The sequence below is a fragment of the Rhamphochromis sp. 'chilingali' genome, assembly GCF_963969265.1.
Source record: "Rhamphochromis sp. 'chilingali' genome assembly, chromosome: 16".
Taxonomy (NCBI): Eukaryota; Metazoa; Chordata; class Actinopteri; order Cichliformes; family Cichlidae; genus Rhamphochromis; species Rhamphochromis sp. 'chilingali'.
In genome coordinates, this window is record NC_137943.1 from 34,527,610 (window position 1) to 34,545,942 (window position 18,333).

General features: G+C 45.0%; 1 protein-coding gene across 1 annotated transcript; it reads left to right on the forward strand.

Moving 5' to 3' along the window:
- Nucleotides 1-1,621: 1,621 nt before the first annotated feature.
- Nucleotides 1,622-17,062, forward strand: LOC308412639 (prohibitin-2-like). Its single transcript, XM_080907156.1, has 10 exons — nt 1,622-1,740; nt 2,573-2,702; nt 4,491-4,575; nt 8,372-8,451; nt 9,001-9,185; nt 10,752-10,881; nt 11,152-11,255; nt 12,584-12,661; nt 15,420-15,496; nt 16,183-17,062. The coding sequence occupies exons 1-10, from the start codon at nt 1,720-1,722 to the stop codon at nt 16,202-16,204; spliced, it is 912 nt and encodes a 303-aa protein (XP_080763282.1). The 5' UTR covers nt 1,622-1,719; the 3' UTR covers nt 16,205-17,062.
- Nucleotides 17,063-18,333: the final 1,271 nt, after the last annotated feature.

Consider the following 18,333-nt stretch of genomic DNA (forward strand, 5'->3'; position numbering starts at 1 on the left):
GTCTTTAAGACATTCCTGCAGTTTAACTCATTGGTGTGTGTTATCTGGCTTCATGGACAGATAGAGCTGGGTGTCATCTGCATAGCAGTGTAAATGTATGCTATGTCTTCTAATGATGCTGCCTAAGGGAAGCATGTATAATGTAAACAGAATTGGTCCTAGCACTGAACCCTGTGGAACTCCATAATTAACCTCAGTGTGTGAAGAGGACTCTCCATTTACATGCACAAACTGGAGTCTATTAGATAGATATGATACAAACCACTGCAGTGCAGTACCTGTAATACCTACAGCATGCTCTCAGTCTGTTCTCTGCTGAGTGAGTCTTCTCAGCAGTGACCCTCAGAGGCTGAAAAATAAAACACCAACACCAGCGGCTCCAGCAGGGACTTCCATGTTCAAATTTTACAGCAGAAATAAGCGTGTTCACAGCCTGATACTTTTCTTTGTCTTTATAGATCATTTTCTCCTTCATAACATCTACACAAGTGTCATAATTTTTATAACACAACTGTTTAAATTGCATTAAGGCTTAAAGTTTGTGCTTTTAGGGGTGTGTCTGTTTCCTTTTTATGATCTGAATTCTTTGCTTGATTTTAGTTGTTTGAGATTTGAGCTTGTTTCAAAGTCTGAAGAGAGCAGGTGTGAGCTTCCTCCTCACTTTTCAAATAAAAAGCTACGTTTTTCTGTTTCTAAAGATGTAAGAGTTTCAGATTCTTCTTTTATTAACTCCCAATTTTAATTGTTTAATGATTTTTCTAAATATGTCCAGTTTATTTATCCTATATACGTCGCTTCATTAGCTTGATTTGCGAAGTCATAGTTTTACCTCAGCTCATAATTGTGCCTTTAAGTTTCATTTTTGGAAGGAAGTAAAAAATACAGATGCAGGGCAGAGATAAGAAAAGTCAGCAGTGCTATTTTTATTGATGTGTGTTGACCCGTAGTGATAACAGTGTAATAGAATAAAGCTTAAACATGACAGTGTAATATATTAGTGAAGGTCACATTTTTATTTGAGTGTCAGCCTTTATTTTCTGATTGCTTTTTAAATACTTTTATATGATTGTTATTAGTCATTATTCTGACTAGTATTGGTTTAAAATGTGGAACTAACTTTTTCTCATCCTTTAGAGGAAGGTGAGTGAACATGTCCAGTTTGTGTGCACAGCAGCAGGATTTTGATGTTAATTCCTTGAACTCTGTCGCAAAATTTCTTCTTGAAAGCACAACGGAAACATTTCAGTGGCTGACTTCACTGTGTTCAAACCACGGAAACAAAGACTTGAGTGAACTTCAGTGTGAAAATAACCGTTTTATGTGCAGCAGGTGCTCCTGCGGTTTGAGGAGCCGCCGACACCCCGGAGCTCTGCTGCCCTCTGTTGCCCCCTGCTGCTCAGGACCGGCATCACTGCATCCGTGAGATCAGACGCTGTAGTCTGTCTTTACCTCTTATAACTTTGTACTTTATAGCTCACAATCCTTCTTGCTTTTATTTTGTAGATTATGGCAAAAATGAAAAGCGAATCCTTAATTTCCATCCTCAGAACTTTGGGTGGGTTTAAAACATTTTATTATCTTTAAATATATATACATAGAGACTATGCCCCAATACTCTTAAAAACTACATTTCCCAAGTTACCCCCAATCCCGGAAACGCGTCATCACTTGCGACCTTGTCTTCTTCACTTGGTTTTCTAACAGGCGGAGAGGACGAGCATGGCGAATAAAGATCCCGGGGTGAGTGTTTGTGAGTCTCCCGTTTAAACTCGGCTTTAAAGGGAAGTTTTCTGCCTTCAGCTCAGGTTCAACCGCTCCGGGTTTCCCGCGCTTTGCACGCACCTGGGTGACATTTTAAAAGCTTTTAGGTCTGACACGTGAGTCTGATGTAAGCAGGTTTACACTCGAAACCATGTCAGCCAGGTTCCATCCAGCCTGACGGCACTAATGAGGCACAGGTGAGGCCGTGAGAGCCACTCGATGCCGGTTAGCTAGCTTTACACTCAGGTAGAGAGTGGGAGTCGAACATGACGCCGGGGTCCCTTTAAAACTCTCTCAATTATGAAATAATTGACTTAACACATGTATACGCATTAGAAGTAAATTCACTGAAAATATTGCAAGTTTCTAGAAGCAGTTACTTAATTCTGCGCATGCGTAACACACTCAGGTGCATCAGGCGTGCAGGCAGGTGAGTCTGCAGTCCCTGATGTTACACAGGCTAATTAACCCGCAGCTAGCGCATCAAACCAAAGACGCTGCTTCTCTTTAAGTCGAGTTATGTTTTGTGCTTTTTGCATGAGCCGAGTTTAAACTTAGTCCTTAAAGTTCAGACAGGTGATCAGACGTGTCCAGCCTTGTGTTATTAGCATCCTTGTTGCTTTTTTAAAACAGTTTATTTTTAGAGAGAATCTGAGCGTCCTCTAACGAGGTTTCTGTGGCGGGTACATGCAGGCCTTGTAGATATACAGGGAGGGGGGTTGTCCACTCGGAGTCAAGGTCACTGAGTTTTAACCATGAGTGTCCTGCGTGAGCGAGCACGGGGAGATTTACTGAAATCCTTGTGTTTCAGGGTTTTCTGCAGCAGCTGCGGCAGATCGCAGGCAGGATGTCTTCAGGACCTCGGGGCGCAGGACTCGGCTTGAAGCTGCTGATTGGTGCTGGAGCTCTGGCTTACACAGTGAAGGAAGCCACATACACAGGTAACCCCCAGTCACTGTGAAAGCATGAATATTCAGCACAGCTGGGGCTCTGATCCCTGACACTCTCACTCTCCTGGAGTAATCTGTCATATTTAGTGTGACAGTTCTTTAGAGACCTTTTATCAAAGCGTGTCTGTGGTACAGGCTCGAAGCTCGATTCTGTCCTTCATTGATACAAAACACGGGATTGCCTGCAGCTGCTCTGCAAGTTTCCAGCTTTGATTAAGGAAAAGTGGAGTTGGGCTGCAGTTGTTACCCAGCCAGACACAGACGGAGGATGATGTAAATTCTGCGTCTAAAGGTGGTCGGCTCAGGCTTGTGAAACAAGAAGTGATTAAATACGTACAAAGTATTTACTCACTAAATGGTTTTTAGCAGGCAGCCACACAGTCTGCTCCACCTGCAAGCACTGGTGCTAACAGCCTGTTTTTTATTATATGAAAAACTTTTAATGTTTAAAGCTCAGCAGGATGGAAATGGGCCTTTCCTGTATCTGTGGAACCTTCAGGCTGATGGTGGTAAAAGAGAAAATCCACAGCTTTGTGCTTGTATTAGTTTTCATCTTGTTTCACGAACTACAATCTAAAACATCTTCACTGTTTAATTAAAGTCTTTCATGTTCAGATCCATGTTTTATATTTTTATTAGAGCAGCTTAGCTGGAGTCCCAGTTCGCAGGCCTCGGTGCTCCTCAGCTGTCTGTAAGAAGCTGTTTTACCTTCACTTAAAGCCAACTTCTGTGCGTGAGCTGACCACGTTTACAGTAAGGTCTCTCTATGACATCATCAAGGTCCAAGAGCAGGAAAAAACTGCGTGAAACTGAGTATTTAGAGCAGTCTGAGCTTTAGACTCAGGTAGGGCTGTGCGATATGACCAAAGTCTCATATCCCGATAAAAGACATTTATCGTCCTGACAACGATATAAATCACAAAAATGTAACATTTTCTGTCAATTCTGTGAATCTCGGGCAGCTCGACTTGTGTGAAGTGTTTCCAGCTGGGCGTCGTGTAGCTGGAGTCGAGTGTTTTAACCGGTGCATGAAACATTTTTAGACATAAGTCGTAACGGCCGCCGTTTTCTTTCAAAGTTTGAGTCTAAGGTTTATTCTTTAGCACCTGGCGGCTCTTTGTTGCTTCTCCTCCGTAAACACTCTGCATCTTTCACGTGATTCAGTTTATTCTGAAAAGTCTCAACAGGATCTTGAGCTTTATTGTGAAAGGTTTACGTGGAAAACAAACAAGCGGACAGCGGAGCCACTTGATGGTGTTACCGTCGTCGTTGCTAACGACAACGCATAAAAACAGGCGCTTGTCCGTCTGTAGTGTGGTTATATTAAATATAAGAGAAAGAGAGAACTTTAAGAAATGAATGTAGCCACTGCAGTGACGTAGTTTATTTTACGACACCACGAAACAAAAGAGCGTGATAAGAAACGACGTTTTTATATCGTCATCTGATATATATGGTTATATCCAACAGCCCTACTCTCAGGTGTTACTGACCACATGTTAAACTTTGGTCACGTTAACGTGAACGTCCACCTCTGGACCAGGTGAAGGTATCAGAAGTTTGTTTTAATCTCTGTGTAACAGGCTGAAGTGTCAGCAGCGATGTCATTCGCATCGTTGCTGTGACGTTCACACAGCAGAGAGGTCTGTGCTGACAGATCTGTTTGTGGTTCATGTTCCTGAGTGGGAGCTTCAGGCCGGTGGAAACGGCTCCGTCAGTTTAGCAGAAACTGAAGAACAGAGCTCAGGGTTCAGTCTGAGGTTGGTCTCCTGTGTGCAGTGGAAGGAGGTCAGAGGGCCATCGTCTTCAACCGGATCGGAGGGATGCAGATGGACACGGTGCTCGCCGAGGGACTCCACTTCAGGTACGAGTCCACACCCACACTGTTACCATAGCAACCAGCTCGTACTGACTGACAGGTGACTGATGCTGCGTGTTGGCTCATATTAATGGGCGTGGCTGTTTGGAGGTGTGGGCGGGACTGTAAAACTATGGAACGCCAGGACTGCCATAATGAATTAATTAAATACACCATTAAATAATTAATTAAATGTGGCAATAATTAATTAAAATTGGAATTAATTAATTAAATAAATAGTTATGACACATGTAATTAATTATTTATGTATTTCACATTTTAATTAATTATTGACACATTTAATTAATTATTGACACATTTAATTAATTATTTATGTATTTCACATTTTAATTAATTATTGACACATGTAATTAATTAATTATTGACACATTTAATTAATTATTTATGTATTTCACATTTTAATTAATTATTGACACATTTAATTAATTATTGACACATTTAATTAATTATTTAATGATATATTTATTTATTTCATTTTGGCAGTCCTGGCGCCTGGCTCTCGTCATGAAATAATTTTATCTGTCAGCCTCACCCATCAAACTCAGGGGGCGGGGTTAACGCTGCCCATGCAGCTTCTCTAACATTTGATTGGTTGCCGTGCAAAGTAAGTCAAAACAGGTCGATCCTAGAAAATCGATTGCTTGTGTAGACTTGGGGCAGCCAGTTATCCCAGAATGCAGATCAAATCACAAGCAGCAATGGTGGTGGTGTAGTTTTAAAATACCCCGTTTTTCTGTCACCAGCTACACTTTTAACAGTGTTTTAGCCGCGAATGTCGCGCCGTAATCTTCACATGTCTGGTCAGGTTGTCAACATAGAACATGTTTGCAAAAGTGCTCAGATGTTTTCAGAGATTTCACTAGCTCTGCTAACAGTTAGCATGCAGAGTGCACCGAGGGGGTTACGTTAACCGGTTTGTTTACATATTCCACTCTCCGTGTTCCACATGTTGCATTCGCAGATTCTCATTTTCACCGAACGATCGTCTCTTTCCGCCTGGTCTTGTGTCTCTGTGCTTCTGTAACATAAAGAACGAGCTGACATTTTTCTCACGAAACCAGCGATCAGCTCAGCAGACCCTCAGTTTACCTGCATGCATCCTCCTCCTCATCTGTCAGCTGTTTAACACCTGCTGCTAATTCAAGAAACACGCCTAGTTACCTGGTGATAGTCACAGTTTAACTGGGCAGCCGGTGCTCGATATAAAGCAATGTCAGCGCATTTTTCTGCACAAGATAAGTAAATATAGTGTTTTCCCCGAGCGCAGAGCTGCTGGAGCTTGTTTCCTTACAGAGCACTTTATAGGCGAACAGCTTTATCAGCGGCTGATGTCCAATCACCGGCACACAGCTTTCAAACCTCAGCTGAGTTTTAGCTCTCAGTGGTTAAACGCTGGACTTCATTCACTCAGGTTCTGTCTGTCGGGTCACGTTTACTTCGCTGTTTTATTTACAACTGAGCAAATCGGTTTGGCTGAGGTTAAAGTTACGTTTCATAACTGCATAGTTTCACAGACGTTTAATGGTTCACTGGCACATGTGTTAGACTGAACTATCATCTAAATATCATCTGTTTTTTAATAGTTATTTAACTGTATTCTAAGCACCAGCTGTCTGTTAGAATGTGATTTTTTTTTTCTCTCTCTGTTGGCAGAGGTATAAAAATGCGCAGGAAAATCTGACATGCATGGCGAACTTCACCGACGATATTTAGGGAGGAATAAACACACATCAAACATAAATGAACCATTTGCCTGTCTCCATAATTGAGAGCATTTTCTCTTCTTATGTCAACACTCTCTCTCTCTCTCCCTCTCTCTCTCTCTCTCTTTTTTTTTTTTTTTTTTTTTGCTTTTTCGGTCATGTTATGTTTACCTGTCAAAGGTTTGTTACAAACTATGAAACACATTGTGCAGACTTCTGGATGTTAGAAGAAAACTAATACTGCTCATGAATGAGACTAAAGGCAGGAAGGTGTCCTTTAAAACTAAACATGTTAATAGGACCTCCCTGTTTATATCATAGTTTATGATATAGCACGTGTATTTCAGTAATAGCCTGCTGAGGCCACTATACGTGCTGGCCTCATATCAAATGTGAAGGCAGACTGAGTCTATGTTTGACGTTTTTTATATCTAATCTTCCTTTTCAAACATTTAAACAGCAGCGAGTCTGCAGCTGAGGGAATACAAATTCAAATTGTCGGAACAGGTTTGCTCGTTTCTTGGATTCATTTGGTGATTTATTAAATGTATAACTGTTATTCTAATCTGCTGCTGAGTCTCTTACACTTTTCTTTATGCTGTATATTTTCACGTCTCTGGAATAGTTGGCAGTTAGATAGTCAGCTGGGAAACTTTGTGTTAACTCATGGAGCTGAGGATATCGTGGATATGCTGACCTCGCTGCGTGGTGTACAGAGCGAGGTCAGCATGATTAATATTCACAATAAAAATATTAGCCGAACATCATGAAGTCTGTATGTGTTTCATAGTGTCGAACAACCTTTGTACAGTTAAAGCCAGCAGTTACTACATGACGGAAACACCAACGTTATCTCTTTTATGTGTTTATACACAGGTCACGCTGATTACTGAACAAAAACCCAAAGATCAGATGTTAAACAGATTTATTTGCTCTCTCTCCTCCTTAAACATGTTTTTAATGTTAGTTATAATTCAGAATTGGCGACTGAAACACGTAGGACACATAAGAACATCAGGAAATAAAACACCGATAAATATAACCTCAGTAAAAGAAGTCAGCGGGGGTTACTACAGCTGTGTACCGGGGCCTGCGCTTTGTCGGTGGGATTGCTTGCGAGGCGAGCGGGTCTATCCCACGCTTTGCCGTGAGACTGGGCAGACGTCTCCGAAATCATCGAAGCACTTTTGCAAAGAGGCTGTATCTTGACAAACCGACCAGACACATGAAGATTAAACCACTACATTCTCGGCTAAAAAAATATTAAAACGGTATTTGGTAACACACAAACAGGGTTTTTCAAAGCTCAGTTCTGTTAGCTTCCACATGCCGGTTGTTGTGTGCTAGAAACAATGGCCACCAGGCCAAAGCAATGGTTTTGACTCGATCAGCGTTAACCCCGCCCCCTGAGTTTGATGGGTGAGGCTGACAGATAAAATTATTTCATGATGAGAGCCAGGCGTCAGGACTGCCAAAATGAAATAAATAAATATATCATTAAATAATTAATTAAATGTGTCAATAATTAATTAATTAAATGTGTCAATAATTAATTAATTACATGTGTCATAACTATTTATTTAATTAATTAATTCCAATTTTAATTAATTATTGCCACATTTAATTAATTATTTAATGGTGTATTTAATTAATTCATTATGGCAGTCCTGGCGTTCCATATAAAACAGTCAGAAAGTGTTTTAATTCTCTGTTTCACTGCTCCGTGTGCTCTGTTTCTAAATCTTTATCAGCGGCTCCTCGATACATCTCAGGCTCTCTAATCTCATTTTCTAAATTTGACCTTTTCTGAGTTGATTTATGAAAATAGTTTTTTCCTTTTGGAGTTTAACGGATCAGTGTTGGTTAGGCAGCAGGCTTTTCAGGGCCAAACAGTCGTCCGACTTTCTTCCTTTCCATGAAACGGCACTAAAAGAAGTCCTGCAGAGTAGATGGACATGAACATGAAGGTGCAGCCCCCAACACCTGAGGATTCCAGCATTAGTTTAATAAAAACGATTTACGGATGCAGAAAAAACAGATCAGCAAACTAACTGATGTGATTCTGTGTCTGTCTTCAGGATGCCCTGGTTTCAGTATCCCATCATCTATGACATCAGAGCCAGACCCAGAAAGATCTCCTCTCTCACTGGAAGCAAAGGTCAGACGCCTCCGTCGTATAACTGAAGACCGTCTGTGGACGTGTTTGGTTTTAGAGGAAAACGAGTCCAGTTTTCAGTCCTGCAGCCTCGAGGACACATCAGGTTGTCCTCCAAGTCTTAGATTAAGCTTTTAATCATTAAGTGTCAGTAAAGCTGCTTCTCAGCATTGTTGGAAACTCCACAGGTGCAGCTTCATGTTTTCATGTGTTTACAGACACTTCACTGTTTTCATATAACAGCTGGTTGGTTTCAGATAATCAATGAAACAGTAGATCGATATGTTCAGTCAACAGTTTGGAGACTTGGAATAAGCCTATAAACTATAAGAACATACCCACAGATGGCCCCAGTACGTTACTGGGGCCATCTGTGGGTTATTTCACATAAAAACAAAGCTGGTTTAGCTCGCTGACGAATCCGAGGTGTGAATGGAGCCTGTGCAAAATCATGAGCTTCAAACAAGTGCAGTCGTGTGAAGCTCAGCAGAGATACGGCTGGTTAGTCAGCAGCTGTCACAGATGTTCAGCTTCTGACTGGTTCTGTCTCAGACCTGCAGATGGTCAACGTCTCCCTGCGAGTTCTGTCCCGGCCGCTGGCGTCCAACCTGCCCGTCCTCTACCAGCACCTGGGACAGGACTACGACGAGCGCGTGCTGCCCTCCATCGTCAACGAGGTGCTGAAGAGCGTGGTGGCCAAGTTCAACGCATCGCAGCTCATCACGCAGAGAGCGCAGGTACGAACACGCCCCCAGAGCGGCGCGCTTAGTTTGAATCTGTTTAGCCCTTTAAGACCTGCCATAGAACCAAGTCAGTGATCTTTATATTCTTACATGCTGTGGAGCCATTTGTGGGAGCATTTCAAGTTGCTTTACATCAATACAACCGTTACAGCCCAAATTTTAATAATATGTCTGCATTAAGTCCACAGTAACTACAAAAAGTGCAAAAAAGTGCAATAAACTACAAAAAACTTGAAAATCATTTGTTCTTTTTACATATATTTCTAGTTAGAGAAATTTAAGAGGCTTATCCCTCAAAACTGTAAATACAAAAAAGTTTCCAACCACAGAAAGTTTATTTTGAGTGTCTGCATAGTTTTATTTTTGAAATACACCAAGTTTTACATACTGCAGGAAAAACAAATAATTATTATAATTATAAACCAGCACGTGCATCAAAAGAAACTATTTCCAGCTCTGCATCACAGAAACGACACAGAAAAGCATGAAGTCAAACACGAGTTTTAAAAACACCAGTTTAGGCTCAGAAGACCCGGAAGGTAAAAAACTACATTTTCCGCGAAATGACGTCACTTCGGGTTTCGGGCAGGTCATGGCGGACGTGCGATCGTTCCAACGTAGGAAGTGTTTTGAACAGCTGATCGGCAAAGTGTGTTTCTGGAATATTCTGTTTTTGTTGCTGCAAGTGCTTTTTATGCTGTTTTTGCAAAACTATGTGTGGAAGGAAACTGTGACCGAGCACAAGCTGATGGCGTAAGATGTAAGTACAACTCCTCCAGTTTCATGTGCAAAAACAATTATTGCGCTAGCTTAAGTGGTTCCGGTTCTACAGGGATTTAAAAATAGTTACGCAAAACGGAGCGTGCTGCTCTGCCCGGCTTTAAAGGGTTAATCACGTGTGGTGATGTGGGGTCACACACAGACGCACCTGAGGAGGATCTCAGTCCAAAAAACAAAATAATTATATTATGGAAGCTGTTACATCACATTATTTCTCTGCGGGTCGCCTGTGCCTCTTCGTCTGATAACCCAAAGCTGGGCTGCAGTTCAGTGCGGTGGTTGTTCCAGAGGTCCTTAGACCTCCGAGGTGAGGCACCCCGACTGTTCCCCGATCAGATACCTGAACCAGCTCAGCTCGTGGAGGTGCAGCTCCACTCTGAGCTCCCCTGGGTGTAAGCTCCTTAGAGTGTCTGAGAGCTCAGCTCAGACGCCCTGTGGAGGAAGCTTATTTTGGCTGTTTGTGTCTGCGACCTCGGCCTTTCAGCCGGGGTCATGACCTCAGGGGAGGCTTGGATCCTGGTGCCACTGGTAACCTGAAAGCTTCACTGTCTGGTTCAAGCTCTGTGCACCATTACGCTCTGGTGCTACACTGTGACACTGACCATGAGCAACACTGTGGGAACGACTCACCCTATCCACAGCTGTGGAGTGTTCCTGCAGGGGACCAGTCAGAAGTCCTGACTGGTCCCTGCAGCTCGACATAAATTGAATATTTCAGAGTTCTTGATGATCACTGTTAGTGATCTGACACTGAGGTCTGTCTGACTCCGTCTCCTGCAGGTTTCCATGCTGATCCGCAGGGAGCTGTTTGAGCGGGCCAAAGACTTCAACATCATCCTGGACGACGTGGCCATCACCGAGCTCAGCTTCAGCCGCGAGTACACGGCCGCCGTGGAGGCCAAACAAGTCGGTGAGTGAAGAGTTGCTCAGTCTTTGTCCTGCAGCCACATCGGGCTGAATTTCTGACCCCGGGGACTCGATGATTACTGCGTCCACCTGACGGCTGGTTTTTCATCAGCGTGTGGAGAATGAAATGATTTCAGTTTATTGGAGACTCACTGTGACCTAAAGCTAAATATGTACATTACCCAGATTAAACCAGAGTGGTGAGCTTATAAAAACAGTCACGTAAAAGGTCGTTGGCCTGCTGGGTGAACGATTGTTGTTTGTTCCTCTTCAGCCCAGCAGGAGGCGCAGCGAGCTCAGTTCTATGTGGAGAAGGCCAAACAGGACCAGAGGCAGAAGATCATCCAGGCCGAAGGAGAAGCTCAGGCCGCCAAGATGGTGAGCTCCGCTTTGGAGGGACATGTCTTTAAGATGAATCACTTTTTTAGATCAAAAAAACAAATGAAATCTACAGAGTCACAGTGTGTGCCACAGCAGCCCCTCCAGACCGCCGTCTGAGACTCTGAGACTCAAACGTTTGGTTCGTTATAACATTCAGAGCTGAAAAACCTTTCAGATAAAATTATTGAGCCTAATGCTGTCGTTATAATTACCGGATGAAAATAAACAAGTTTCTAGCAGAGAGGAGCTGCAGGAGTCGCTTTTTCAAGAAGCTCATTCATTAAACGTCAGCAGGTGATGTGTTCGTAGAGGAGGCCTCCGGCTGTGGCAGGTTCAACAAAACCTCAAACCCAAGTCAGAGATTACAGCTTCTCCCTGGTAACTCAGACTGACAGATCTGACCAATCAGCGGGCGATTAGAGGTATCTGAGGAATATTAACAGGACACGAGAGCAGCGCTGCAGCAATCAGCACCTCTGAGCTCAGAAGTTCACGTTAATCACTCGTTTGTAGGTTTATCACAGAGAAACTTCAGTACATGTAACGTCTGTCACGTCACTGAAAGCAGCATAAAACACATCAGGGACTGAGCATGCTCACTGTAACCTCATTTATGACAACGCATCACACTTATTAGCTCATCAGGTAATGTGGCTCTTCCAGCCCGGGCTGTGGGTCCGGCAGCGTCACCCACACGTTCGTGTTTCCTCGTTTCAGCCTCTGATCAGAGACGTGAATCTTTGTGCTGGTGGTGCTTTCAGCTGCTTCTTATCCCAGTCAGGTCCCCACAGTGGGCAGCTCCTCCGGAGTTTGCCTTCCTGACACAGCCCCAGTGGGGTGCGTCTCCTCCTGGGATCAAACCAGGAATCTTAGACTTGCAGATCTCAGGCGTGAGGAAGCTGAGACTGAGTCCATGTAAAGCCTCAGACGACCTCTGAGCAGCAGTTTGGATGGCAGTGTGAGAGCAGCTGTTTCCAGCTGTTGTTTTTGTTAAACATCTGCAGTCATTCAGCGCTTTCAAGGATTTTTACGAGTTGGTATCCAAAAACAAAGCGAGTGTGCTTCAGTAAAATCCAGCGCTTGTTGCTCTGTGAGCTCGCTCACCTCAGCCTGTGAGAACCAGAAACACCTCAAACAAACACTTCATCCAAAAATGTGCTAATTGTTTTCTCTGCACGTCAACGTGCGTGCGAAGCCGAGCGGCGACACGCCCGCAGCGTCGATCCCGCTCGTCGTTGGAGCGCTGGGAGTGGCTCGCTCGGCCCGCCGCTCGCTCTCCTGCAGGTGCGTAGCGCTCACTAACAGCCTGTTTCTGTCTGCTGCAGCTGGGCGAGGCCGTGACCAAGAATCCAGGTTACCTGAAACTCAGGAAGATCCGGGCGGCGCAGAACATCGCCAAGACGGTAGGAAACACGACCCGCACCATGTTCGTCTGTTTGACACGTCTTAACCCTCAAAGCCTGAAACAGAATCCCACAAATAAACACAGTCGCAGTTCTCCTCTGCGTACTGTCCCTTTAAAAACGCACAAACAAGCACAAACCCCCGTCCCAGACTCCACCCTGCTGACACTGAAGCAGGGGAGAGGAGCACCAATGCTTTTTGTGTGAGTTGAACGAAACCTCAGCAGAGCCGAGAGTCGTGCGCCGCCGATGAACTCGTCACATCACGATTCTCTTTAAACCAACAGGTTTAAATGTAAACTCGTCAGGTTTCTCAGTCGGACCCTCCTGTGACTCCTCGTGGTGGAGAATAAACAAAGTGAGCGGAGGTGAAAGGCGAGAGGAAATGTTTGACGCAGTGATGCTGCTGTGCTGCATCGTGCATTTACCATCAGCTGTAAAAGAGGGGAGGTGTTGTGACCCGCTGGGGGGTGGGAGCGGGTGGGTTGGCGTGGAAACATAAGTTTCTCGAGCACGAGGTGACGTAGGATTTTGAAATTCACACCAAAGGTGGAGCTGACATCAAGGTCAAAGGTCAAGTCAAACCTTGTGTGTGTCTCCTAGGAGACTGCAGGGTCGCTGATAGGATGATTAAAACGATTGTTTCAAGACATTTCCTGTGACACTCGAGCGTCACTTCTACTGTGGACACCACAGAGGAAGAGCTGGCCTCCTCTAAAGGGTGGATGCACGGGTGGTGTCTCTCACAAACCGAACACACCTGTTTCCCTTCTTTTTCTCGGTTGTTTGTTTTGTGAATCTTTTGTGTGTTCGGTCCTTTCAGGGTCACTTTGTGCTCGTCTTTCAGTCTTCGATAGTTTGAAACGCTCAGCAGTCATTGGTTGTCAGCTGTGGAGCTCGTCGTGCTCGGCGAGAACAGTCACAGATATTTGTTCTATTCATTAATCACCGGACGTTTGGTTTGAGTTCGACAGTGTTGAGCTGCCATGTGTGATCCAGACCACCAGGTGGCGCCAAGAGAGCAGGAATGTAACAGAAAGCAGGACTGAAACAAAAGGCTCAGACTGTAAACTGTCCTTTTTGTCCTCAGCTCTGACCTTTGACCTCCACTCACGCATCAGCCCACAGCAGGAAATGTCGAGCATTAATTCTGGATTTAAATTAAATGTTTGAACGTTTTAAAAGAACGCAGATGAGGTGGAAGAGGCCGAAACGATGATGAGCAGCAACAGAAGAGAAACGTGGCTTCATCGAGGCTTTAAAGTTGACTTTGCATCAAAATCACGGGGAAAACGTCGGGTACTTAAAGTGACGAGCAGGAAAAACAAACCCTCGTGAAGCAGAGTGATGCACTCACACAAAATACAGTCAAATCGTTGATGAAGCAAACATGTTAAACAGGTCGCTCAGAGGAATGAAAGCACAAAGATGTTTCAAAGAGTTTGAGACATAAAATCCTGAGAACCTGACGAGGGAGGAAGCCGTGAACAGACCTCATCGCGAGCTGTGACTCATACATGGAAACTGTGGAAGGCAAGCAGAGAGGAGATGGAGCCGCTCCGCCCCCCTTCAGACACAGGTGAACCTCAGCAGCCAATCAGAGCAGAGAGCAGGTTGATGAGGATGATGAAAACACAGATATGTTTGAGTTTTTATTCCGATGTCAGCCGCAAACGTCTACCCAGCGTCCCACCTGCACCGGCCTCATCCATCAGCTCTCTGCTCAGCAGATGCTGCTGCTTGTCTCACAGTGCAGCTAAAAATGGAGCCGTACACTGCAGCAGCCACTTGAAACCTTTTTCTTCCTGTTTTACTTTCACACATTTTGACCAAGATCTGCAAGTTTTACTTACATGTATAAATGTTAAGGAGCTTTACAATTTGGAAAAGCTAAACAAACTGAACAGCAGTTGGTGACGGTGGGATGGAAGAACCTTTTAACAGGAAGAGACTCGCAGCAGAGTCAGGTGATGTGTACAGACCCACAGCAGCATAACTAAGGGAGGATTCAGGGTCACCTGGTCCAGCCCTAACTATATGCTTTAGCAAAAAGGAAAGTTTGAAGCCTAATCTTGAAAGTAGAGATAGTGTCTGTCTCCTGAATCCAAACTGGAAGCTGGTTCCACAGAAGAGGGGCCTGAAAACTGAAGGCTCTGCCTCCCATTCTACTTTTAAATACTCTAGGAACAACAAGTAGGCCTGCAGAGCGAGAGCGAAGTGCTCTAATAGGGTGATATGGTACTACAAGGTCATTAAGATACGATGGGGCCTGATTATTTGAGATTTTGTGACGAGGAGGATTTAAAATTGCGGTGAAGAGAAGTTGATGTGGGTGAAATCTCTCTGGCTCTGCTCCGTGTCGGTGCGCTCGCCGTCGCTGTGGCGTTTGCAGCTTCATTCAGACTGACTGCCCAAATCTATCAGAGCTAATGTGATGGTGATAATTAGCAGTGACTGAGACACCGTGCGAGTGTTTGTCTCCACCAGAGGATCACTGATGACGCTCATTCATCAGCAGCTCTGAGCGCCTTTTCCATGGCGGCGTGATCGCTCTCACGCGGCAGGAACGTCATCGGGCCCGGGCGTTCGGCTGGCGTCATGCGCCTCCTACATGGATGGCGAGCGTGCTCGGCAGCTCTCGCTCTGCTGTGAATCAGCTCAGTGTTGAGACTCGGACAGTGTTCCCATTGTGCTCGGTCAGGCCCGCAGGCTGCCTCCCACCTGTTTTCTCTCTGCTCACTCTGTGTTTGACCTGCAGGTGGCGCAGTCCCAAAACAAAGTGTACCTGAACGCCGACAGCCTGGTGCTCAACCTGCAGGACAGCAAAAACTTCAAGTAAGTTCACCTTTTTCACTGGACCAATGAGGTCAAAGCTCTCGGTTACTCAGTGCCGTCTGAACACAGACGGTCCGATGAAGCATGACCCAGTCACAGAGACGCCAGCTGAGTGTGGCCACGTTTGAAACCTTTAAGTTTAACTTGTAGTCCTGCGTCGAAGCCCCGACGCAGTCTGCGCTGTTTTCTGCGGTCGCATGTTGACCTGACAGGAGTCGATGCTGGAAGAGTCTAAACTCTGGAGTTGCTACAATAATGAGGAAGCTGCATAAACAACTGCACATTAATATTTACAGCATCAGTAAAGAGTGTCTGACTCGCACGTATATACTTTTTTTTGTACTTGATTTAGTTTTAGTGTTTGTTGTCTCAGCCTGTGGTGTTTTAATGAGTAATTGTGAGGTCAACATTGTGAGCTTTTTATGTAAACCTGCTGACAGAGTCTGGCACCAGTGCCCAGCCCCTAGTTTACACAGATGGGATCTCAAAGTCCGATTAAAACCCACAAACATGACATTGTTTTTGTTTCGTGCACGTTGTGGGGTCTGCCGCGCTTCAGGCCTGGATTTACGGGTCTTTACGAGGTCAATCGGAGGTGTTTTTGGAGTGCACACCTGCACAATAACCACGATGTTGGCATGCTGTCCACGGAGCGTTTGTAACGTTTGACTCTTTGTGTCTTCCAGTTTGTCGCTCTTGAAGAAGTAAGAAGCTGCTTCTCATCATTCCTTCAGTTCTGCTTCTGCAGAAAGAAAACCCCTCCGGTCTTCTCCCGTCTTCTCCCCGCCGGCCCTGTTTACCTCCCACAGCAGGTTTATCGGTGATCCGCTTCGTTTCCATGACACCGAGCCTGACTTTCATATCTGATAATGTAACATTTACAGACGTTTTTCTCCTTTTTGTAGAATCAGGAAAAGCTTTTTATTTGTGTGAAGTAGTTCCTCTCTGATGCAGCCTTCTGCTTTTCGGAGTTTTCGAACTTCCTCTCATGAACACTTTTCATTAGCACAGCTTAATTTATGCGTGACCTGTCGCACAGCGCAGTGCTCAAAGTAACAGTTTGACGTGTCGCTCTGAACTTTTCAAACACTATCAGAACGTTTTTCTGTTACTTTGTCAGAAAACTCAAACAAACAAACTCTGGTCTCCGGCGTTAAAGCCGCCCTTTGCGTCTGACGTGTGATCGTAAATGCAGGCGTGTTGCCGTCAGACTGCAGGAGGACGATAGAATGAGTCCACCTGTCCGTGCTGACGCAGTCCGACAGGGAGCAGGTGAGCGCTTCGGCCTGGCGCCGCCTCGCGTGAAGACTCGGAGTCCAGAGGCTTCCTGGACGCCGTCGGCAGGTCAGCTGCGGTGAGTCGGCGCTCGCAGCAGCTTTTGTTTTGTAACACTTCAATAAGCGTCTCATTCAACATAAAACCTCAAACCCTGCTGAGTCACCGTCGTTAATGCCAGCCAGTATTTGTCAGTGCCGCCTCTAACACACCGCAGTTTGTTTGTATGACCGGATCCATGTTTGAGCACTTACACAATTTATACTGAATAAATATGAAGTTCTTTGGAGACTTACTGCATTCACATGTTTTTATTCACTCTCCTTCTGCTCCACTGGTGGATGTTACACACAGTGAGGTGACCACAGGCCCAGTGTGACAGGAACACTGGTTATTTTGAACTGTGACGCATGCAGAGCTAAAAGACGGAGCTCTTGATGCTCCTTAGTGCTGACGGTCTTATTCAAAGGACTTTGCTCCACTTAGCACAGCGAGCCATGAACGTCTGTGTAATCTGTAATCTTAGAGAAATTCCTTCTCAGGTGTTTAAGATTTGGAGAATCGAGGACCAATGAGAGCAAAGCTGCAGCAACACAGTTGATTTCACAGGTTTGATTAAAGTACTTGGAGGCGTTTACAGTGATGTGACCAAACTAAGCACTGCTTCCTCACCCTCCTCCTGAGAGGGTGAGGAAGCAGCCGAAAGTCAAACATGTTAACTGAACATCAGAAAGTGTGAACGCCTATAAAAGCAAAGGTTTGGGCAGGTTGCAGATGTGGAACGTTGGGCTGTTTGGTAACACAGTGACACAATACATCAGGAGTGGATTTCCCAACGAGTTCACCCCAGGGTCAGACCCACAGTCCTCAGAGAAACCACTACAAACCCAAGAGCGCCAGACTCACAGGCCTCTGTCAGCATGTCAAAGGTTAAAGTTCATGGAAAAGACTGAAAGCACAGCTTAGGTTTGAAAGCTGCATCTGAGCCAACCACAAGACTTCTGGAACGATGTCCTTTAGACAGACGAGACCAAAGTGGACGATGCACAAACACCTCAGTGAGCACGGTGGAGGAGGGTTTGGGCTTGTTTTGCAGTCCCTGAGTGGACAAATGAGATCGTGAGGCCGTCTGTCCCTCAGCTGAAGCTGGGACCACAACAGGACGATGATCCGAGCACAGCAGCAGATCTCCACCAGCGAAAGAAAAGAAGCTGCTGCTGCAATAGTTCAGAGTTCACCGTGCACAAACACACACCTGCAAACCTCAATGAGCTGAATCAGAGCGGGAAAAATTCCTACAAAACCATCACTGCTGCACAGCGTGAAAAACATGACTGTACATGTTATCATGTCAACATGAAGTCTGAGAAAATATGAAAGATATGCAAAGAGACGAGAACGAGGAACCGCAGGGCCGAGACGCATGCAAGTGAAAATGACCTCATGACGCAGATCGAAGTGTTTCCGTATCAGTCGGCTCGTGAAAACGTGGCACCATCGATTGATACGACATCAAACTGATGTGAGACATTTGGAGGGGAGCTGAATCGGACCTGCTGACG